Source organism: Stenella coeruleoalba (assembly GCF_951394435.1).
Source record: "Stenella coeruleoalba genome assembly, chromosome: 7".
Taxonomy (NCBI): Eukaryota; Metazoa; Chordata; class Mammalia; order Artiodactyla; family Delphinidae; genus Stenella; species Stenella coeruleoalba.
In genome coordinates this window covers 86,122,908-86,145,358 of record NC_137153.1, presented here as the reverse complement: position 1 = coordinate 86,145,358, position 22,451 = coordinate 86,122,908, and the positions used below count along the sequence as shown (strand labels likewise).

Genomic DNA, 22,451 nt, shown 5'->3' with positions numbered 1-22,451 from the left:
TTTCAGGTTCAGAAGAAGCCACCTGCTCAGAGAAGGTAAGGTCGGCTCAAGCTCACAAGCTGTTAGGAGCCCATGGCTGCCTGACTTCACGCCTGTGCCCTTTCCCCTACCCCACCATTCTGGCTTCAAGGTGTTTGTTACAAAGCACATCTGCATACATTAATCTGAGCCTCACAACAGCAGCACCTGCATTTTATAAATGAGGATAGTAGGGTTCAGAGATACTAAATGACGTTCTGCCCCTGTACGGCATGCCTGGCAGAGCACGGCATATTTGTTGAATGGATGATGATCCGGATTATAGTAGTAATTCTTGTCCTTACGTTACTGAAAATAAACAATGTCACTGCCTAGAGGTCTTCAGGTTCCTTTTCTCCCTATCACCTCCCCCCTGGGCTTTCCTAGGAATTCCATCACCTTCAACCAAGACTCACAGAGCGTACAATCCACACCTCCTCAGGCAGGTGCTCAGAGAGGGGCTTAGGAAGGAAGGGCCCTCTTTCGAGACAGAGCTCAATGGGCCTGTCAGTTTTTGCTCCCCCACCTGCCACTTCAGGGCTTCCTTTGGTTCTGCAGTGGCAAGGCTGTATGCGGCCTTCTCCCTGCCCCCAGGTGGCAGGGCTGCCCTTGATCTGGAGTGGACGGACCAGTGAGCCTCTACTCCCCTGCGGCCCGGGCCCTGACAGCCATCACACTAGTGCCCCAACCCCTCTCTCCTCCCCAAGCCCCACCTCCTGCCTCTGGCTCGGCCTCCCAGCCCTTGACACAGTCAGCACACACAGCCCAGGAGCTCAGCTCAGAGAAACGGCTCAGAGAAACGAAGGGAACTTCGCCTGGGTTCCCAAGGCTATGGCTAGCACCTTCATACCAGGGCTGAACCCTCAGAACCCTCATTATATCCCAGGGTAAGACTTCTGCCCAGAGCACACGTGTTTGCTTCTGGGAACAGGGGTGTAAAAGGGTGTAAAAGGTGGCAGAGTTGTGCCACCTCGGCCTTGGGGGCCAGGTGGACATTCTGGTATGGGAGGCTTATGGCTGGGATGTCTATGATGTTGGATGGAAAAGGAAAAGCAAGGGAACAGTAGTAGCCGGGCCTGCTATGAAGCTTTGTGTTGTGCTCTCCATGGTAACAGGGTAGCAGCAGAGGGGAAGGGTTGAAAACCCAGACAGAGAACTAAGAAACGCCTGCTCCAAATATATACACAGCTGAGTCCAGAAGAGATCAGGGCTTCAGAGGTCTCTGCTTCTGCCTCTGGGGATGGTGAGGCCGGGGATTCTAGAGGTGAGTGGGTGAGACTTGTGCTACAGGTACACTGGACACTGCCCGCTACTTCGGTTCAGCATGGGCCAGACCTATGGGCAGATGACTGGGCAGCTACTTCGCGGCTCTCCTGGCCTAGCCCGGCTCCCTTCCCACCGCACACTTCTGCCTCCCATCCGGCCTCCAAGATCTCCCGACGGTCCCAGGAAAAGCCTGCCTGTCAGGCGTGGACACGAAAGGCTCAGCTCCAGCATGATCCCTGGGTACACAGGTATGTACCCAGGTATGAACAGGTACCCCCCATCCCAGAACATGGGTCCCACACACTAACAAATCGTCCTTGCCCCCTGCCTACCTAGGTTTTGTACCCCAGGCACAGTTCATCTTTGCCAAGAACAGCAGCCGGGTCTGGGCTGAGGCTCTGAATGATTTCACTCAGTGGTATGGGCGACAGAGGAGTCAGGAGCTGCCAAAGGAGGCCAAGGGAGAGAAGGACGTGGAGAAAGACCAAGAGCCAAAGCTGGAGGCAGAGCTAGAGACGGAAAAGGAGCCAGAGCTGGGGCAGGAGGTGGAACAAGTGAGACGGAGAAGGCTGATGGGGAGTACGAGGCGGGAGTGGGGAGCCTTACCTCTGTGTGGCCAGGTCTGGGGTGGTCATGTGTAGCATGGCTGTGGGACAGGGGATGTGGGCTAGACCGCCAGCCTCACCTCCCTGGGAGCTTGTGTTACAGCCCAGGGGCTGAACTTGATAGCCCTGTTTTTCTTCTATCAACTTCTCCTCAGAAGGCTTCCCCTTATTCCATGGATGACAGAGATCCTCGCAAGTTCTTCATGCCAGGTGAGAGGAAGTGGGTAATGACCAAAGGCCTGGGGAGGTGCCCAGGAGGTACTGACTTAGTATCCCCCTCCCCTAGGCTTCACTGGTTATGTGCCCCGTGCTCGCTTCCTCTTCGGTTCCAGCTTTCCTGTGCTCAGCAACCAGGCACTGCAGGAATTTGGACAGATGAAGTCAGGGGTCAGATCCCAGAAGGATCCTAAACATCTCCCCTCACTTTCCAGGACCTACCCTCAGAACCTGGGCCTTGTACCTAAATACGGGGGCTATGTGCCAGGTGAGGACAGCCCCCAGAGGGAGGCTTCGGGGACTGGAATATTTGTGTGTGTGTGTGTGTGTGTGTGTGTATGTGTGTGAGAGAGAGAGAGATGGGTGGAGGTGGTTTAGGGCTTGGAACTAGTAGATATGGGGGGACCTTGGGTCAGCTTTCTCACTGGGCAGAAAAGGAAACTGATGTAGCTCCTAGGGAGTAGTTAGGACCAGATTTTGAAGGATAACTTGGAGGTTCTAGGCAACTGGCTGAGAAATAACTTTTCTATGCCTCTGGCTACAAATGACAGAATCTTTTGGCCACACAGGGTATAAGTTCCAGTTTGGCCGCACATATGGGCATCTCACCCATGATGCTCTGGGCCTCAGCACCATCCAGAAGCAGCTCCTGGCGTAGGTACCTAGACTTCAAGTTCTCTCTTTCCTTTTCATCCTATCCCAGCCATCCTTTTGCAAAGAAGAAAGATGGTCTGGAGGGTGGGAGAAGGCACAAAGAGAGAACAGTTTGGAGGCCGAGCACCTTTTTTATTAATAGGTGTAATAAATAAATAAATAAATACATAAACAGAGCCTGGGCTCCTCCTCCCTCCTCTGACCACCAGGCACTGGCCACAGCCTACTTAAAGCTGGGGGCTCAGGGAACTGGCCCCAATACTGTCACCCATCCTTCTCACCACCTGGCCTAGGGACCCCCACAAACGGGCCTTCTGGTCACCTCCCTCCACAGGGACATGCCTGTCTGTACCCATGGGAGGGCTGGCCAAGATAGGCGGGGGAAATTCTGGCAGCCCAGTGCTGCGTCCCTTCCCTCCTTTCCTGGGGGGAGATCTGGACGAGGTCACTGGGACAGTTAAGGGGGAGTAATTGATACTGAGCACAGGGGTATGTGGCCCCCAGCTCTCGGTCTACTCTCTGTAACCAGGCCAGAGGGCTTGGGAAGGGCTCTCAGGCTACGAGTCTAGGGGTTGTGAGGGTCCCTGAGGCCACCAGCATGCACAGGGCCTCAGTTTTGGCTACTTCCAGGGGTTGGACTTGGAGTTGGGGTCAAAGTCACATAGGCCAGAGGCACCAGGCCAGTGTCAGGGCCACGGCTGCAGCGCAGCCAGTCTCTTCCGGCTGGCCCCAGCACCCGCAGGATGTCTCCCTTGTGGAAGCTCAGCTGTCCAGGGCCTGTGGCCAGATAGTGGCACAGTGCCTTCACCTCGCTGGGGAAACAACAAATGGAGGTCAGAGAAACCCCACCCAGGGCCAAACCCAGCCCCCAAATCCCTCTGTCTCCCAGGGCTCACCATGGAGTGCTGGAAGGCAGGGCTGGAGACTGTGGCTCCTGCAGGCCCTCCTTGGGCTCTGGCTCCCGGCGGGCACCCACTGTTTGCGCCACTAGCTGGAACATGGACTTGTCCAGGCTGAGCCAGTCCGAGGGTAGCCTAGGGGATAGCGGCCGGGCTCTGGCTCTGTCTGTGCCCTGGCTTAGAGCAGGCACCCCCGTCCGTCTGTCCACACCAGGGGCTGTCTCTTACCTGTTTGTGGGCCGGGCCTCCCGCTGAGCCTTTCGGGACCCGAAGAGGTGTCCCCACTTGATGACCCCGGGTGAAGGCTCTAAGGCTCCTTCCTCATTTTCTGCTGGGGGGGCAGTGGGCCCCTCCCTCTCCCGGCTGCGCCTCAGCTCAGCCAGTACAGAATCAGGGGGGCTCCCCATCCAGAAAGGCCAGCCCCTCTCCCGGCCAAGGGTCTCCTCAGGGGCAGGGCAGGCCTCAGCTCCCTCCACGACTCCCTCTCGGGGGGGTGGCCCCCCACCTCCCGTCCCTTTCTTTTTCTCACTGCTGCTGCCACTGCTGCTATTGCTGCCACCCCGGGGGAACCTAGAGCCCTCAGCGGAGCCATCGATGTAGACCTGGGAGCTCTGCATGAGCTGGTACCACCAGCCAGCCTGCCCACTTCGGGCCCACCTGCCACGCCCTGAGCTCTCAGCTGCCTCTGTCTCCTTGTCTTCTTCCTCATCTTCTCCACCTTCTGGGGCACCCACACCCTTCACCCGCTCCCCACGGGCTGCCCCGTCCATGTCTCCAGGGCCCTCCTGGCTCCGGGAGCGGGCCAGCTGCAGTGTCGAGTGGGCGGACAGCAGCAAGTCCTGGGACACCCGCAGCAGCTCCTTGTGCTGCCGCTGCCGCTGCCCACTCTGCAACAGCCGGTGCTGGAACAGTAGGTCGAGGCTGAAGGGCAGGAGGGCCAGGGGCTGGAGCAGCAGCAGCAGTTCCTCCAGGAGGCCAGGGCACACCGTATGCGCCGCGTTCAGGAAACCCCACGGCTGGTAGTGGGTCTGGATGATATCTAGGGGAGAAAGAGAGAGGGACTGAGCCACACAGAGAAGCAGAGCCCGGCCTGGGGTGGGCCTGTGAAAGGCAACCTGGGTGGAGTCACTGTGGACTGCTGCACAGGCTGTGTGCCGTGCCACTTAGATGCACTACGGTGTAAACGATGCCTTCTGAAGTTGTGCAGTGCGGAAGCTCCACAATCTTAAGTGGCAGCCGTGAGTTCAGAGGAGAGAGGTTCCTGGCCACCCTGACTCCCAGATTGCCTGAGTATCCCGCTGACTCCAAGGCTCTAACACAAGCAGAGGCTGGGAGAGGACTTGGGTAGAAGCCCAAGCCTTGAGGATGAAAGCCTGTGTGGTTCTCCTCCCCACTTCTAGCATCTGAAAAGACAGCTGTGCCTCCCTCTTTCGATCCTCCGAGGTCTGGCCTCTGCTGAGTTTGCAAGACAGACCAGGGTTCTGAGCATTACCTTCATGGTTATAGAGGTGATTAAACCAGAACTCCAGGGACCGGATGCTGTAGGGAGATAGGTGAAGAGAGTTGAGTCTTGTGTGGATATAGCCAGATGATAAGATACAAAGAAGACAGATATGGGGGGGGTCATGCACAGGGCAGAGGTATAGGTGAACATCTCCCTGCTATGGCAGTGATGCTACCTGGTTAATAGGGAGGGGGTGAACATGTGATTCACAAGCCAATCACTTCCTCTTAGAATGGAGTTGGCTTGCCCGTGACCCAGGAAGTCAGGGCAGCTGCTGAGTGAGAGGACAGGATAGCTCAGGACCAAAGGGGATGACCTCGGCCCATACTTGAGAAAAGAAGGATACTGTGATGTGGGTGCCAAGGTGAACTGGGTCAAGCAGGATTTGGAAGCAGTGCTGGAATGGACAGGATCAGGGTTACAATATCCAAAGAAACTGAGAACCAGGTTAATTTCCAAATGAACCAGATTATGGATTTGTAAAAGCAGAAGACCATGTTGGTGATCAGTGCCAGAGACTGATGGGTCTGCTGGGAGACCAGTGACCTACTGAGAGAGGCTGTAGCTAGGTGGGGAGAAAGTGAGCCTGGGCCCTGGCCAAAGATCCTGCAGATCCACCCTTTCTGACCCAGTCTAGGGAGCTGGTTCTTCAGAAGTGCCAGAGCCCAGGGGAGGGGACCGGTGGTTTGTAGATTTCCACACACTCACTTGAGCAGGCCGAGGATGAAGGCGTTGAAGCGCATGGTATGACTGGTGAGCTCTGGGAATTGGCTGACTTTGTTGTACAGGCCGTGCAAAACCTTGGTGGATGGGCCTGGGAGGAAGCCAGAGTTGGAGGTCACGTGCCCAATCCTGGAACCCTGAAATTCAGCCTGGGGTCCCTATCTTGCCAGCCAGCACTTACCTAGCTGTGTGGAAGCCTCAACCACACTCCACGGGGTGTTCTTCCGCTGCCCGATGATGACATCCAGCACAAAGGCCTTGAGCCCATCCTCCAACACCGCCCGGACCGCAGGGCACAAGTACTTCAGAACCAGGTGGCCTACATTGGGGCTCACAGAACTATTCCCCAGCTTTGCCTGTGGATGCAGTAGGGAAGTACAGGGAATCATCTGGAGCCTGACCTTGGTCCTTTCTGACTCTCTTAGTCCTTACGGTGCTTCTCTTGCGATCCCCATCTCTAAGTACCCAACTCTGAGTTCTAGAGGCAAGAGAGCAAGGGCAGGTGGTAGCAGAGAATAGGTGAGGGTCAGCAGGGTAGAGCTCAGCTCTCCACAGTTTCTTGCCTACCTTTACCCCAGGATCCCGGCTTGTGCCAAAATGGGCCACAATGAGGTCTACAGCCGTGTTAATAGCTTTCACCAGCCCTGCAAGTGAGAATTTGATGTGATGGGTCCCTAATCAAGTCCCTGGGCAACTCAGCTGGGACTGAGCCCTCAGTGGGAAGAGGGAAGGGCTTCCACACACACACACACACACACACACACACTCACTCACTCACTCACTCTCTCTGTCCCTGCACACACAGCAGGCCCTGGCCTCTTCCTGTTTTTGCCGGGTTCTCAAGCCCCTCCTATTTTCACCTCCCTGCCGAGACCCACCTCAATGATTCCATTGTCAAGACACTCAACATCCTCACTTCCTTGCCCTCTTGCTCCAAACCTGGATCACTCTAACCATCTGTCCTCTCCACTCTGAGAAACCAGGCTATTGGCTGTTGTAGGAGAAAGTCCAGTGCTACTCACACCAGTGCCTGGGAGAAGCACTTCTTTGACGTGTGCCTTGTAGCACTCTTTGCTATGCTCTCACGTTGCCTTGCCAAATCTTGACCCCTCTCTCAAGCCCTTGGCTCTACTTCACACAGAGAACAGAGGCCACTGGTGATGAATTCAACTTCCCTGTCCATCCAAAAGACAGAGCTACATTACAACTATCTTCCTTCCCACCTGCCCTCTCTTAATCCCTTTCCCACTTGGAGGAAGGTGGCTATTCCCCTTCTTGCCTAAGGTTCTTCCCTCTCCCTAAACTCTGAGTCCCCCACTCTGCCTCTGCGAGGGACTTTAGCTTCATCTTTCTCCCTTTCACAGGCTGCTTCTCTAAGGCCCGCAGTTATGCTCAATTCTCTCCCCATCATCTCACTTAAACAGGTCTGCTAGATAGACTGGTTCCTTGTCAGTCCTTACCTTATTAGATGTTACCATCATGTTTACCCAAACCGCTAGAGCTTGTAGCACTTGAGCTCCCCCAGTATAGCACATGGGAGTCTCCCTCACTATACTTAGCTCCCTGAGGGAGGAAACTAAAACCTGATTCTTAAGCATCTGATAAAGGATCCTTGCTCACTTGCAAATACTCACGAGCCACAGTACAAAGACTTCTGCCTCTTGCCCCAGTACCTGTGCTCTCTAATTCCCTCCCAGCACTTGGAGTCCTAGAACAGGGAAATATTCCGAAGGGCTAGATAGTAGGGCAACAGGCACAAATAGGTAGTGATAGCAGATTTCCCGTCCGGAGCTAGGAGTAATATTCACCTTTTTTCTGAAGAAGGTCAATGGAAACGGCCTCTGAGTTGCCATCTGGGGACAGACAGAACTCAGCTGGAGGCTTCTCAGTCAAGGAAAAGGGGTCTTGGAAGTCAGGACAGGTCAGTGGTAACGGCTTCACTACTTGACCTGAAAAGAAGAGAAAAATCAATTCCAAGGAATTCTCTTTCTGAGATGCAGCTCAGTTCAGTGCCTCATACCCTCTGAGCCATGTGATTTTGGGGACTGATCCCTTCTCTAGCCCCTCCCAGCTATGGCAGGGCCTGCCCTGGGTTTACTGGGGATCTGGCCCACACACCATTCAGCCGGCAGTTCAGATGGCCAGCAGCACTGAGGGAGCCAGGGAACTCAAAGATGGGGTTCCTTCGGGCCAGTCGACCATCCTGTGGCCTTCGGTCTAGGCTCCCTGACAGACCAGGTGGCCCTAGAGGGTTCTTCCTCCTGTATTCCCTCCACTTGAGTGCTTGAGGGGATAGATGGTTGGCTGAAAGCAGAACAGATTAGCAAAAGAGACAGGAAATAGTCAGAAGACAGCATTTCATACCCACCCAGTGGGCCCATATAAAACATGAGGGTTGGGATGTTAGCCACAGATGCAAACACTGTAACCTCTGACCCCAAGCTGGAGTATAAGAAACCATTCAGCGGGGAGGTAGCTTGCTTGGGGTGGGGTGGGGGGCAGGCACTGAACCTCATACCATTATTGGGCCTGGAAGCCATGCTGCCCTCACCACCTCCCCGGGCCAGGCTCTCCGCCCGGCTGAGGCTAGATCTCCAGGAGCCCAGAGGAGGCAAGCTTCCTGTTCCATGGAGTCGGTACTCAGCCAAGGTCAGTATCTTCTGATGCTCCTTTTGTGGCTGCTGGGAGGTGGCAGGCCGGACAGCAGGAGGACAGGAGCGGCCCCATGGAGGTGGGCTTTCTGTGGCTGTGGTCTGCTCTGGGGGAGGGGAGCACGAAGTGGAGGCAGAAGAGTCGGTGCTGGGCCCAAAGGGGCCGGCACTCCGGATGGGGGAGTAGCTGCCCAGGGGTGACGGCCGTGAGGTTTGTGGCTCAGGCCCAGCTTTCCTGGCACCTCCGCTGCTGGATGCCTGAGGCTCCCCTGAAGGAGCGTGCGCTGGGACCTGAGCAGTGGGGGCAGCCAGAGGGGCACGCTGCGGTGCACGGGTGCAGCCCGAGAGGCTGTAGAGCTGGGAGAGGCTGTGGAGGGCCCGGGACTTGGCCAGCTGCTTGGGGAAGTGGTGCTGGAACACGAAGGGCTGGATGGGCAGCGTGGTTGGCCTCTGCTCCTTGCTGTAGCGAAGGACTGGTCGGCTCTCAGCACCACCCCCTGCGGCAACAGGGATGGAGAAGGAATCAGATGAACACTGAACTCACGTGAGGGGAAGACAAGAAGCAGGAGATGACGCTCCCTGGGGAAAGGGGATGAGCGGGGTAGGACCTGGGCTGAAGGAATTGAATGGGGTAGGGGTAATTCAAGTTTGTGGAATGTGCTCCTCCCGTCTTTTGTAAAACTTTTCCTAGTGTTTTTATGACATTGACCTGTCTTGTACCTCTTGACTGTTCAGTCCTTCTTCATTTTCTTGACTTCAAAGACGGGCATATCTTAAGGCTCAATTCTTATATTTCACTCTACACTTTCTTCCCTGCCTTGTTCACGTTCAGACAGTCGTACAGGCAACTCCTGAACCCATGGCTTTAGCCCCAACCTTCTTCTTGATCTCTAGATCATTCTACTTTAGGGTTCTGCTTTCATTTAAAATTTGCCATTTTAAAACACCTCATTCATTCTCCTGATGATTTCCATTTCTGCCAATGGCAGAACCGTCATTTTCTCTGTTTCTAAGGCCTAAAGACTTGGAGTTAGTAATATATTTTCAGGGTCAAGATGTTAATTTACTTCAAGCTTTCGCCCATCATCCCCTGTCTCCACTAGAGACGACACATTTCATTTTTGAGCAAATCTAACCACAATAAAATATTTCTTTACTTGCAGCTAGAATCAGCCCCCCTGTCACCCTATCCACCCTGCTCCCACTCTCTCATGATCCTGGTATTGGAGCCCCAGAGTCCACATCTGTTCCCTCTACATAGAGGTGTGTTCCCCAGGAGTGGTCCTCTCCTGTTCTTTCAGCCAATCTTCTAGTCAGTGTCCCTCAAAACACGGGTCTCACTCCAAAACACGGGACTCACTCACACAACAGGACGCTGCACAGAGGGAAAGTCTTTGTGTATGGGCTGTGCAGCTAATGAAACACTGCACACACTGTAAACATGTAAAAGAACACAAGGTGGCGCTATAAGCATCCATACCACCTGAAACCCTGGGTGTGGTTCACTGGCACCCCTGGCTCCACAGTTCTGAGGAAGGAATTAGTATCCATACTTGAAAGATCTGGGTATTGGAAATTTAGAGATTAAGTCATTCGCCCAAGGTCACACAACTAGAAAGCTGCAGAGCTAGAATTCTGCCTAAGTCAGAGTTTGACTTCGGGGCTAATGTTGTCTTTACCACATTGTACTACACATGAAATGATATCAGGCTGGATTTTCCTATTCCTCATCTTTCCCCATTTATTTACTTCAGCGAGTCTTAAGGGGATGGTGAACACACCCTGTAAAGGAGATGCTTCAGAACCACTCTCAGTGGAAATTTTCAGACTATACCCTCCTGCTATTCCCAGTCAGTGATCAGAGAACAACCCTTGTCATTCTCCCTGGCTCACTATGCTCCAGCAATACCTTCTTCTGTCCTTCAACATGCCAAGTTCATTAACATCTCGGGGTCTTTTGTTCTCGCTGAAATTGTCTCATCATTCAGGCATCAGCTCAAGCATCACTTCATTAAGACCTTCTCTGACCACCCCAGTCCCTCTGGCAAGTCATGCTCTCATCACCCTGTTTTATTTCCTTTTTAGCCATTTTTCACTATCAGAAATTATCTTATTTGTTTATTGTCCATTACTCCTTATAAGGGCTCCAGAAAAGCAGGGATTTTTAAATTGTTTACTGCTGTATCCCCAGTGCCTAGAACAGACCCTGGTGCATGGTGGGTACTGAATAAAGATTCGTTAAATGAATGAAGCCTCACTGTCACCCTCGGTTCAGTATAGGCTCACTGCATCCAAATCTTCTTACATATACCAGCTTTAGGAAGTATTTTATTTCCTGCGGCGCTACTGCCCACAGAACAAAGTCTAATCTTCTCAGTCAGGTAGGTGTCCACACCTGCCACAAATTAGCTGCTCTCCCCTCAAACGTCCACACCTGCCATGCTCATTGACACCACTCTTCCCCCCCATTCCCATCTTTAAGCACACTGCTTTTCCTACTGGGAATGTCTTCATCCTCTCCACTTACTTAAATACCAAATTTCAAGACTGAGCTGACGCTGGCTATCAGAGTAGGCCCTCCCAATCCCAGCTTTACTGTACATGCTATGCAGAGTATGTCTGAATTAGACTATCTATTCCTACTCTTTTAAAAATCCTCCCTGCTAAGTTCTCAGGCAGTAAGATCAGAAAGGGGGAGGGGTGTCTACTGTGGGGAGTGGGTATCAGTTCTACCCTCAGGGAATACAGGGAATAAGTTTTCTCATTTTCTATGTGACAGCCCTTAAGAAAATTGGAGATAGAGACCACATTCACCCAAGTCTGTTCTTCTGTGGGCGACACAGCCCCAGCCCCTTGGTTCCCTCTTAAAATGGAGTGTCCAGAACTTCCAGGAGGGCTCTAAGTGGTTCACAAGGGTGAGGGGGACTATCAACTCCTCCCTTCTCGAGTCTCTAAATGAATCCAACCATTTTAACTTTTTGGAAGCCCTTCCAAACTGCTGACTCATTCTGAGTTTGCAATCAATTAAATATCCCAAATCAACTCAAGTACAGCTTACATTATCAAAGTTCATATTGGTCCCTGAAAGAACAAAACGTTCTTTCCCGACTTGGTAAAACCCTTTTGAATCTTGATTCTGCTGCTCAGAATCTCAAAGAGATCTCACTTCTTTTGTCATCATTTTTTGATATAAAAAAAAAAGTCATACAGAATCAAGAAAAAAGCCCTGTGGTAAGTCACTGGAGACTTATGGAACAAAACAGCATCTCAATATGAAAATTCTTACCTGATAGCAAAAACACTTTTAAGGCCTCTCCTCCCATCTCTGACCAGGGCTGCTCTTGCCCTCAGACTGCAAGCCCTGTGCCTAGATATCACCCACCAGACACTGCAATCTCAGAAGAGCGTGGGTTCCAAAGCACTCTGACCAATCCCTGCTGTTTCTGACCCCCCTCTTCCCTAGAGACCCTCCTGCATCCCTTCCCCAAGGGCACCTCCTCTGTGTATGTTTAGGAGTGTGAAGTCTTCTGATAGACTGTGATCTCCCTAACAGCAGAGACAACACCATTTATGATTTTTTTTAACCCTTTTCCTTTGAGAAGCCAACAGACCAACCTAAGGCTACAGACAGCCAATTCCCCTTTATCGACCTTTCCCCTGCTTTATCTCCCCTTTCCTTCCAAACCTTCTGAGATCTGGCTTCTATGCTGGCCACTCCCAAATGCTGCTCTTGGGATTCTTCAGCCTTAATCCTAGTGATTTCTTTTCAGAACTCATTTGTTGAACTAACTCTTCTTGAAACGTTCTCCTCCTTTGGCTCCTGTGACTTCACCCTCTCCTGGTTTTCCCTCTATTTTCTTGGCTAATTTTTCTCAGTCTCCTTTGAGGGTTGCTCTGCTCAACCTTAAATCACTGTATCCCCAGGGCTCCGTCCATCATTCCCTTTATAACTCTACACATTCTCCCTGGATGTTCTCATCCACTCATAGCTTCAACTACTATTTTTATTCCAATGACTCTCTGATCACAGGGGTCTCCTGACCTCCAGGGAGACATCCTTTCTAATCTACCTTCCACCCAAACAATCAGAAATCTTTCTAAAATGCAAATCAAAACATGCCACTATGCTGTAACAAACCAAAAAATGCCACTTTCCTGATTAAAATCCTTCAATGGTTCCATCCACATTCCACTATAGCTATACTAAATTATCTGCAGTTTCTGGAAAGCATCAAGATATGCTGTGCCTTTGTGATTTTGTATAGACTACTGTATGGGCCTAGAATGTTCTTTTTATGAGTCTCCACAAAGCCTATTCCTAATCATTTTTCTAGACTGTGCTTAAATGTAAACTGTATGAGCACTCCTCTGACATTTTGGTCTGTTTAGCTATCCCTCTCATAGACTAGTACCACACACCGCCATCTCTACATTTTAATTTTGTACCGCACACTGCCATCTCTACATTTTAATTTTGTTTCCTTTTCTGTTTCCACCCTTCATCGGAATTCCTTAAGGACAGAGATTGTTCCTCTCATCTATCACCAGCACCCACTTAACATAGAGCTTTTAAAAAATAATTACTTAAGTGTAATAAAGTAAATAGGGAAAGAGCTGGCCTGGGAGGCTTAAAGGTTAAGTGTCAGGTCTCAGGTTCTTTGAAGAGTGGCTACAATCACTGATCAAAGAATGAACTTACTGATACCCAGGGTGGTTTGCCTGTTGGACATTTCCCTTAAACACTGCAAATTCCTTAATGTCCAAAATGGAACTCATGCCTTATTCCTTTTCCAGTAAATCTACTTCTGTGTTTACAGTCCCTAACCATGTATCAACATATTTCCAGTCATCCGGGCTTAGAATCACAATCTTTTGAGTACTTCCTTTCCCGATACATCAATCTCTAAGTTGTGCTAATTTTATCTCCTTGGTGTATTTTTTATTCTCCATCCTCCTTCCCCCTATTACAACCGTAGGACATGCTCTGGACTGGAAAGATGATTGATCTAGGCTGAGGAACCTCTAGTGGTATGCGTGGGGTGGTGGGCAGGGCCCTACTACTGAGGAGGCCATGCACACACCCTGGTATTCTCCAGCCTTTAGGTTCCTTACCGTCAGCTCTAGCTCTTGCATCCCTCTGGGTATGGCTGCTGGCTGGGCTCCCTGGGAGAGCAGGCCCTGGATCCATCAGCTGGGCCAGGGGGCCTTGCCCAGCAGCTCTGAGGCCAGCAGGTGGCATCTCACTGGACTGGAGGCCCTGACAGACCTGGGTGGACCAGGGCTCTGGGCCAACTAGGTCCAGGCCTGGCCCCAAGGGCATGGGTGGTAGGCTATGGCTACAGTGAGTGCCCTCATCTAGTGGGCCCACCCTGTCTTGCTGGGCTTCCTGGATGGGTGAGAACTCCTGGGAGGAGTCCCCAGCGCTCACTCGCAGTGGGGGGGAGCCAGAGCCTGCAGTTTTCTTCCGGCCCTTGGCGAGTTCAGCAAAGGAGGTGACACGCCGAGGTGGGGAACTAGGCCCAGTCAGGGCTGCAGGGCCCTCACTCAGGCGTACTGGGCAACTCAACATGCGTTCCAGTGAGCCCAGGCGGATAGGAGGGCTGCGCTCTAGGCCGCGGTCGTAGCTTCGAGAGCGCTGACGTCCAGTGCTGAGGTTGGGGGGTGAAGTATTAGTGTACACCTGCCCCTCGATCACAGTGGGGCCCACGGGAGCAGGTGCTTCCACTTCGGAGCCCACTGCTTCTTGTTCCTCTGGCTGGACTTCTGGCTTCTGGAACAGGTAATACTCAGAGGGCTGGCTAGGGCCAGGGTCTGGGCCAGGGCCTGGCGCAGGACTTATCTTGGTGTGTTCCTCTGAGCAGCTGGTGATGGAAGAGCCAGCTGGGCTTGGGGATGATTGGGAGGACAGGTCACAGGTGACAAGTTTATAGTAATTCTGTGTGGCCACAACAAGACGGGCCTGGCTCTGGAAGCAGGCTGTGAGGTCAGCCACAGCTGGGCAGGGCTCACAGTGCGAGCGGTAGGAGTTGCAGTTGGCATCAAGCTCAGGAGACGAGGCATGAGGACAACCATAGCCACCTTCCCTCCCTCCACTGTCAGGGTGGTGGGACTCACAAGACATCTTAGACTCTGCTGGGGAGGGCTGCAGGTCCAGGTAGAAGGCGCTGGGGTCTGAGTGGCTGCAGAAGGAAGAGTCGCTGCAAGATTGCGGGGCAGAGTTGAGATTGGCATGGGAGTTGCCGTGCATCTTGTTGTAGAGGGTGCTGAAGGTGACCAGCACTCCGTCTGAGCTGTTGCAGGAGGAGTCGCTCACATAGCCCATGGACTGGTCAGCCGCCTCGGACTGACTGGATGTGCTACTGCAGCGGCAGTGCTGGGGTCCTGAGCCTGAGCATCTGGGGTTCCTTGGGGATTCATCTGAACTGAGCTTCCACTCCTGGTCAAAGGAAAAGCCAGAGGTATCACTGGCTCCACCCCCGCTGCCACTCCCGCCAGGGCCCCCGTACTCATCCAGCTCCATCGTCTCTGCTTCCGGCTCTGGCCGGCAACTGTGGCTACTGCTGCACTGCTGGGCATCCAAGGTGGTCACTGGCTCCTGTTCCTGCCCCTCCACCACTCCAGCCCGACTATGTGTTGCCTCCCATGGCCTGCCCACTCTGGGGCCAGGTGGTGGCAGCTGGAAAGAGGAGGGATGGAAGGTGGGCTGGCCAGCCCCGTGCAGGTGGAAGGACTGCTGGGTGGCACTATCACCAATGCTGTCATCATACAGGTCACCAAGTCCTGGCTCAGCAATACCCTCTTGCAGCAAAAAGGGATTGTGTCGTTTAGGGGCCCCGGGGCCTCTTCCATCCCGACCTCTGTTCTTGGTGCTGTCTGCAGATCGCGCAGATCCCCCGGGAGCAGAATGCAGACTGTTGTATAGCAGAGAGTCGGCTTGTCCCAGGTCTTGATCAGGCTGGGTGATGCCCAGCTCAGGTGGGCAGAAGGGATTGGGTCTTGTGCTCCCGCTACCTGCACTTGCCCCTCCGCAGCATTGCCTGTCTGGGACTTGACAGTGTACCAGGGGGATGTGGTGGACGATGAGGGTCTCTCCAGTCAGCTTTGGGGGACTATCCATTCTGGAAAGTTCGAACAAGGGCATCAACAGCACCAGACACTGCCCCCGGAGCCCAGTGGGGCAGAACACATTTCATCAGGAGAGCTTGGTACCTGGAGAGAGAGGGAAAGAAAGGGAACCTAATGTCACCTTCCCGAAGTCAGGGACATGCCCTTACCCATATCATTTTCAGATGGAGAAGAGCCCAAGAGGAAAAAAGATTCAGAGTCAAGATGCAGCTGGATAATACAGCTCGTCAAGGCACATTTTCTGCATTGCACAGGTCCAGCTCTTGAGTTCCCCTTCATTTTAAGTTCGTCATGCATCCACTTGCAACAAAATGCCACATCTGAAGGTCTGGGGAATCTCAGGGACAGCATTTTCTCCTTCTCTTTCTTAGCAGTAAATAACGACTAGTCCTGAGTACAAAAAATGTATGAATAATGACATAACTAAGAAAAAACTGTCTAAGATGCCTGAAAGGGTACTAGGCACTGAGGAGATACAGAGATGTCTTAGACACAGCTACAGCACGTTTACAGATGAGGGGGGGAAACCACAAATAATGTATCACGTATGCATAGCAATAAGCTATAATTTTGCAAGAAAAATAAATTTTAATGTATTATATCATTTGACGCCTATGTCATCTTGGACACCTTTTCTCCTCCTCTGAGCCCCAGAATACCTGCCCCTCTCTGATGGCTGTGGGCTAAAGATCCTCACTCTCTCCACTACTGTACTAGAGCTTCTTGAATAGAGACCGAGTTAGGCATCAGACTACTAGTATGGCTGATGCCAGCCTCTTCCTTCTCAAGGTGGGTAGAGGTCTGTTTTTATCTTTTTTGTATCATTCTAGCACAACATCAGATAAGGCTTGGCAAACATGAGGCATAATATATCCTTTTTTAAAAAAATTAATTAATTTATTTTTGGCTGCATTGGGTCTTCGCTGCTGCGCACGAGCTTTCTCTAGTTGTGGCGCGCGGGGGCTACTCTTCCTTGCAGTGCGCGGGCTTCTCATTGCGGTGGCTTCTCTTGTTGAGGAGCAGGGGCTCTAGGCGCACAGGCTTCAGTAGTTGTGGCACGCAGGCTCAGTAGTTGTGGCTCGCGGGTTCTAGAGTGCAGGGTGAGTAGTTGTGGCACATGGGCTTAGTTGCTCCGCAGCATGTGGGATCTTCCCGGACCAGGGCTTGAACCCACATTCCCTGCATTGGCAGGTGGATTCTTAACCACTGCGCCACCAGGGAAGTCCCCAGGCAAAAAATATTCTTAATATTTATCTAGCTCAGGGTACAGATCTGAAGTGCCCAGATTCTGCCCAGTTTTAGCCAAAACTTTAACTATGAGGGTCCCCTAAAAAGTCTTCTCTTCCCAGTTTTAATTCTGATAGGTTAAGGTCAAGTTCTCTACACAGAGTCCATTCTAAGCTTCTCTGGTCTCTTGGCTGGACCATGGCAGAATGGCCTCCTCAAGTTCTAGTCTCCTGTGCTACCAAGTTCATGTCCCAAAAGACTTCACTTGCTCAGACTTCTCCTACCTAATTTCTCCTAATTCATTCATTTCTCTTCTTTTCCTTATCATTCCTGTCATTTTCCTTACCTACCATGAGTCTAAACCCCTCACTGCCTATAAGTTCTGCATCATTTAGTTGAACCCATATACCACCAATTTTTAAAAGTGTAACTCATTTAGATCACAGGATCAGAGCTCTTCATGTGGAGTACAGTAAAGGGCCAGGCAAGTCACACATGCTCAAGGACATGAACAGGCAACACACAAAAGAAAAAATTCAAGTGTCTAATAAATACATGTGCAAGGGACATTATTAAATATATTCTTTTGTGTTAAGTTAAATTACATTAAAATTAAAAAGCAAGTATTTACCTTCTTTCTTCCTCCTTTCCTTTCTGAGAGGAAGGCTCCTCTGTTGGACTTCCCAAGCCTTTGTGTGTTGATTGAGGTAAGGAGTAGATATGCAGAAAGGCAGAAATCAGAGAGGCTAAACTGAGCCACAAGGCTAAGAGTTACAGAAGAAAACATGGGAGTAAATGCATTATCTTAGATTAAGATTAAGATGGGATGCTTTCTTAGATAAGATACCAAAAACACAAGTGATAATAGAGAAAACAGATAAGATAGATTTCATAAAAATCAAAAACCTTTGTGCCTCAAGGGAGACCATCAAGAAAGTGAAAAGACAACTCAGAGGATGAGAGAAAATATTTGCCAATTGTGTATCTGATAAGAGTCTTCTGATTAGAATATACAAGGAACTCTTACAACTCAACAATAAAAAGTACATAACCCAATTAAAAACTGGGCAAAGAACTTGAATAGACATTTCTCCAAAGAAGACATACAAATGATTAATAAGCACATGAAAAGATGTTCAACATCATTAGTCATTAGAGAAATAAAAACCACAATGAGATACCACTTCATTCCCACTAAGATAAAAGGCAATAACAAATGCTGGTGGATGGATGTGGAGAAACTGCAACCCTCAAACAGTGCTGGAGCCATTGTAAAATGGTGCAGTCACTTTGGAAAAACAGTCTGGCAGTTCCTCAAAATGTTAAACATAGAGTTACCATATGACTTAGAAATTCTACTCCTAGGTATATACCCAAGAGAAATGAAGACGTATGTTCACACAAAAGCTTGTATACAAATATTCACAGCAGCATTATTCACAGTAGCCAGAAAAGTGGGAACAATTCAAATGTTCATCAACTGATGAACAGATAAACATAATACGGTATACATAATGGAATATTATTTAGCGATAAAAGGAATGAAGTACTGACACATGCTACATACAGCATGACGGAATCTCGAAAAGGTAAGTGAAAGAAGCCAGTCGTAAAAGGCTTCTTTGTATGATGTTATATGATTCCATTTACATGAAATGTCCAGAATAGGCAAATACACAGAAACAAAAAGTAGAATAGTGGTTGCCAGGGACTGAGGGACTGGAAGATGGGGAGTGACTACTAATGGGGATGGAGGTTCTTTTCGGGGGTGATGAAAATGTTCTGAAATCAGATAGCGGTGATGGTTACACAAGTCTGTGAATAAAATAAAAACTCCATAGTTTTATGGAATGTGAATTATGTCTCAGTTTTATAAAAGAGTGGATTTTATGGTATGTGAATTATACCTTAACAAAGCTGTTAAGATATAATTTGTAAGTAGGAAAAAAGATTAAGGTTTATGGGAAGAGGGAAGGGAACCAATGTTTAGCAGTGGAGGGGAGTGGGTATTTGCAGAGACAAGATGAGAAAAAGAAAAGAGAGGAACAGCTGCCTTAAAGTATGGGATTTTGTAGAGAGGGATAAAGATAATTTTGAGGAAGTTTTGCTATGAGGTATGTGAGATAATTTCCCCTTCACTCCTTCCCATCTCTTCTCTTCCTTTGCCAAGAAAACTTTGAACTCAAATATATATGCCACAAGGATAACAGAAAGTTGGGAACACAGTAAAATTCCAACAATAATCAGTTTTAAAATTACAGAACAGGGACTTCCCTGGTGGCACAGTGGTTAAGAATCCGCCTGCCAATGCAGGGGACACGGTTCGAGCCCTGGTCCGGGAAGATCCCACATGCCGCGGAGCAACTAAGCCCACGTGCCATAACTACTGAGCTTGTACTCTAAAGCCCACGAGCCACAACTGCTGGGCCCGGGTGCCACAACTACTGAAGCCTGTGCGCCTAGAGCCCGTGCTCTGCAACAAGAGAAGCCACTGCAATGAGAAGCCCTGAGAAGCCCGTGCACCGCAACGAAGAGTAGCCCCTGCTCACCACAACTAGAGAAAGCCCACGAGCAGCAATGAAGACCCAACGCAGCCAAAAAAAAAAAAAACCAAAAACGTACAGAACAGAGTATCATTAAAACAACGTTGGTTAATTTGATTATTATTGACTTGAGAAACTATTCACAAACTATTAAGTGAAAATAGCAGATTACAAACAGAATTTACAGTATGACACCATTGTTGTAAATAAATATATCTCTATATCTGTCAGTCCATTCAGGCTGCTATGACAAAATACCTCAGACTGGGTGGCTTTATAAACAGCAGAAATGTATTTCTTACAGTTCTGGAGGCTGGGAAGTCCAAGATTAGGATGAAGGTTCCAGCATGGCTGAGTTCTGGTGAAAGCCCACTTTCTGGTTCATAGTTAGCAACTTCTACCTGTGTCTTCACATAGTGTAACGGACAAGGGATCTTTCTGTTTTATAAAAGCGCTAATCTCATTCAGGAGGGCTCTGCTCTCAAGACCTAATCACTTCCCAGAGGCCCTACCTCTTACTACCTTGACCTTTGGGACTTAGAATTCAACACATGGATGGCGGGGAGGGGACACACAGACATTCAAACCATAGCAATATACATGGAAGAAAACGTGAAAGCATAAACAGTACCAAAATCCAAGGGTGCTCAGGTCCCTTATATAAAATGTCGTAGTATTTGCATATAACCTACACACATCCTCCTGTTTACTTTAAATCATCTTCAGATTACTTGTAATACCTGATACAATGTAAATGCTATGTAAATAGTTGTCAGAGCATGGCAAATTCAAGTTTAGCTTTTTGGAACTTTCTGGAACATTTTTCCTGAATATTTTTAATCCTCGGTTGGTTGAATCTATGCATGCACAACCCGCAGATACGGAGGGCTGACTTTGCAACAAAATGTTAACAGTGATTATTGCTGTTGAGTGATTTTCGATTATTTTTTAATTTTATTCTTTTTGTTTCATCTAACTTTCTAATAAATATCTGTTATGTACATATATATATATTTTTATTATTTATTTATTTTTGGCTGTGTTGGGTCTTTGTTGCTGTGTGCGGGCTTTCTCTAGTTGTGATGAGCGGCGGCTACTCTTCATTGCGGTGCGTGGCTTCTCATTGCGGTGGCTTCTCTTGTTGCGGAGCACAGGCTCTAGGTGCATGGGCTCCAGTAGCTGTGGCTCATGGGCTCTAGAGCACAGGCTCAGTAGTTGTAGCACACGGGCTTAGGTGCTCCGCGGCATGTGGGATCTCCCCGGACCAGGGCTCAAACCCGTGTCCTCTGCATTGGCAGGCGGATTCTTAACCCCTGCGCCACCAGGGAAGCCCCTATGTACATAATTTAAACAGTTTTTTTTCTTTAAGTGCTACAGATACTGTGGGTTTGGGGCTTGGGAAGGGGGCTTCCCCTTACGTACAGTACTATGCTTCCCCAGGGTCCAGGCCACAATCTGAGGCCTGGACTAAATGGAGCATAAAGAACTTTCTTGCACACATGGAAGTAATTTTAGGAGTACCTGTGGGCTACAGCCATCACTTGATCTTCAATGAATACCCCTCCACCCCCTTTTATAGCACGATTTTCAAAAGCATTCACAAGTAATACGCGCATAAGAGTTTCTGATTTTGACCCACAAAACCACTGACTGTGTCATATACACGTTCAAATGGAGAAACAGAGCAACACATAGAGTCTGGAAAGCTGACTCTCTGAATCAGGGATAAAGCACAAATGAATGTGGAGGGTGATGGAGTACCTTTGGCTGGAGGGCGCTGAAGGTTTATTATGTTATGTTTACGTATCTGTCCCCAGACTAGAGTGCAGTTCCTTGAGGAACAGGGTAGGGACTGTATCTAGGGATAGAGTCAACCCTGTGTCCCTAGAACCCACGCATTGTGCTTGGAACATGGTAGGCACAGTAGGTTAGTTATCGACTCCTGTTCTACCCATTTTAAAAACTGACTTGTCTTTTTATTGTTGAGTTGTAGGAGTTTTAAAATTTATTCTGGATACAAGCCCTTTGTCAGACGTATGTCTTGAGAATATTTTCTCAAGTGGCCTTTTCTCAAATGTGGCTTGCCCATTTGTTTTCTTAATGGTGTTTTTTAATTAATAGAAGGTTTTAATTTTATGAAGTCCCGTTTATCTGTTTTTTTCTTTATGGTTAAATCTTTCTGTATGCTAAGAAAGCTTTGCCTGTCCCAAGATCATAAAGAAATTTTCCTCTTTTTTTCCCTAAATGCTGTATAGTTTTAGCTTTTATATTTAGGTTGTGTTGAATACTATTTTAAGTGTAAAGCTCTTTCACTGGTTGATTCCATTTTATTTTATATTTTTGTATCTCAGAGAAAGTCTTATTCCTTCCTGATCTGCCAGTAGTTTCTCCACAGACAACTCCAGTTCAGCCAACTAAGGTAAAGTTCTACAGACACCTCATTAGACTTTGTACTCATGCCTTTTGCCCCGACACATTCACATATTTTACAAAGCACTTCTTTATGTATGTCATCTCATTGATCCTCACAACAAGGCACCAGAATAGGCAGAGCCACTTCTTTATTTAAAAAAATAAGGAAATCAACACCTAGAAAAAACAAATGACTTGCCCAAGATCTCTCAATGGATAAATGACAGAATTAAGTCAAGAGTCAGGAATCCTAATGTTTGACCTTTTTTCTTGATCAGTTAGGAATGTAATGAGAGTCTACTGTACACGTGACTTGATTTCAAACACCACAGAACACATTTACTGAGAGCATATCTATTAGACTTCTCCCCCGGGAGAGACATGTTCTATAACAAGACAAGTTTAATATTGTGGCCCATGAGCGCTAATAAAGGTGAAGAGTAAACAGTGAGATGGAAGAGCTCATTCCAGATGCTTTTTGTGCCCTGATTAAATGGAGAGACATGGGAGATGAAGATGGGGAAGGAATAGAGAACCCGGAATAGGAAGAAAGTGGAAGAAAGTGCTCAGCTCTGCCTACCAGGTGGACAAAGAAGTGGTGGGCTTAG

The 22,451-nt window shown here is 49.4% G+C and overlaps 2 protein-coding genes across 5 annotated transcripts in view; one reads left to right on the top strand and one right to left on the bottom strand.

Annotated features, from left to right (window-relative positions):
• Nucleotides 1–686: 686 nt before the first annotated feature.
• On the top strand, nt 687–2,850 carry CIMIP2B (ciliary microtubule inner protein 2B). Its single transcript, XM_079927824.1, is given in 6 exon segments — nt 687–905; nt 1,309–1,555; nt 1,557–1,838; nt 2,048–2,099; nt 2,176–2,373; nt 2,675–2,850. Coding segments are annotated over 6 exon segments (924 nt in total). The 5' UTR covers nt 687–849; the 3' UTR covers nt 2,764–2,850.
• An 11-nt stretch (nt 2,851–2,861) lies between these two features.
• RUSC2 (RUN and SH3 domain containing 2) overlaps nt 2,862–22,451 on the bottom strand; it is a 58,046-nt gene continuing 38,456 nt past the window's right edge. For 2 of the 4 annotated variants that reach the window (XM_079927820.1, XM_079927821.1), the window contains exons 2-12: nt 13,649–15,745; nt 8,404–9,033; nt 8,004–8,189; nt 7,694–7,834; nt 6,453–6,529; nt 6,067–6,241; nt 5,871–5,976; nt 5,151–5,197; nt 3,887–4,697; nt 3,656–3,793; nt 2,862–3,571 (exon numbers count right to left, since the gene is read on the bottom strand). In XM_079927820.1, the coding sequence (XP_079783946.1) occupies nt 3,370–3,571; nt 3,656–3,793; nt 3,887–4,697; nt 5,151–5,197; nt 5,871–5,976; nt 6,067–6,241; nt 6,453–6,529; nt 7,694–7,834; nt 8,004–8,189; nt 8,404–9,033; nt 13,649–15,677 (4,542 nt within the window). In that variant the 5' untranslated portion in view covers nt 15,678–15,745 and the 3' untranslated portion in view covers nt 2,862–3,369. Of the gene's footprint in view, nt 3,572–3,655; nt 3,794–3,886; nt 4,698–5,150; nt 5,198–5,870; nt 5,977–6,066; nt 6,242–6,452; nt 6,530–7,693; nt 7,835–8,003; nt 8,190–8,403; nt 9,034–13,648; nt 15,746–17,519; nt 17,653–22,451 lie in introns of those variants that run through there. The other 2 variants (XM_079927822.1, XM_079927823.1) reach the window with 2 other exon arrangements.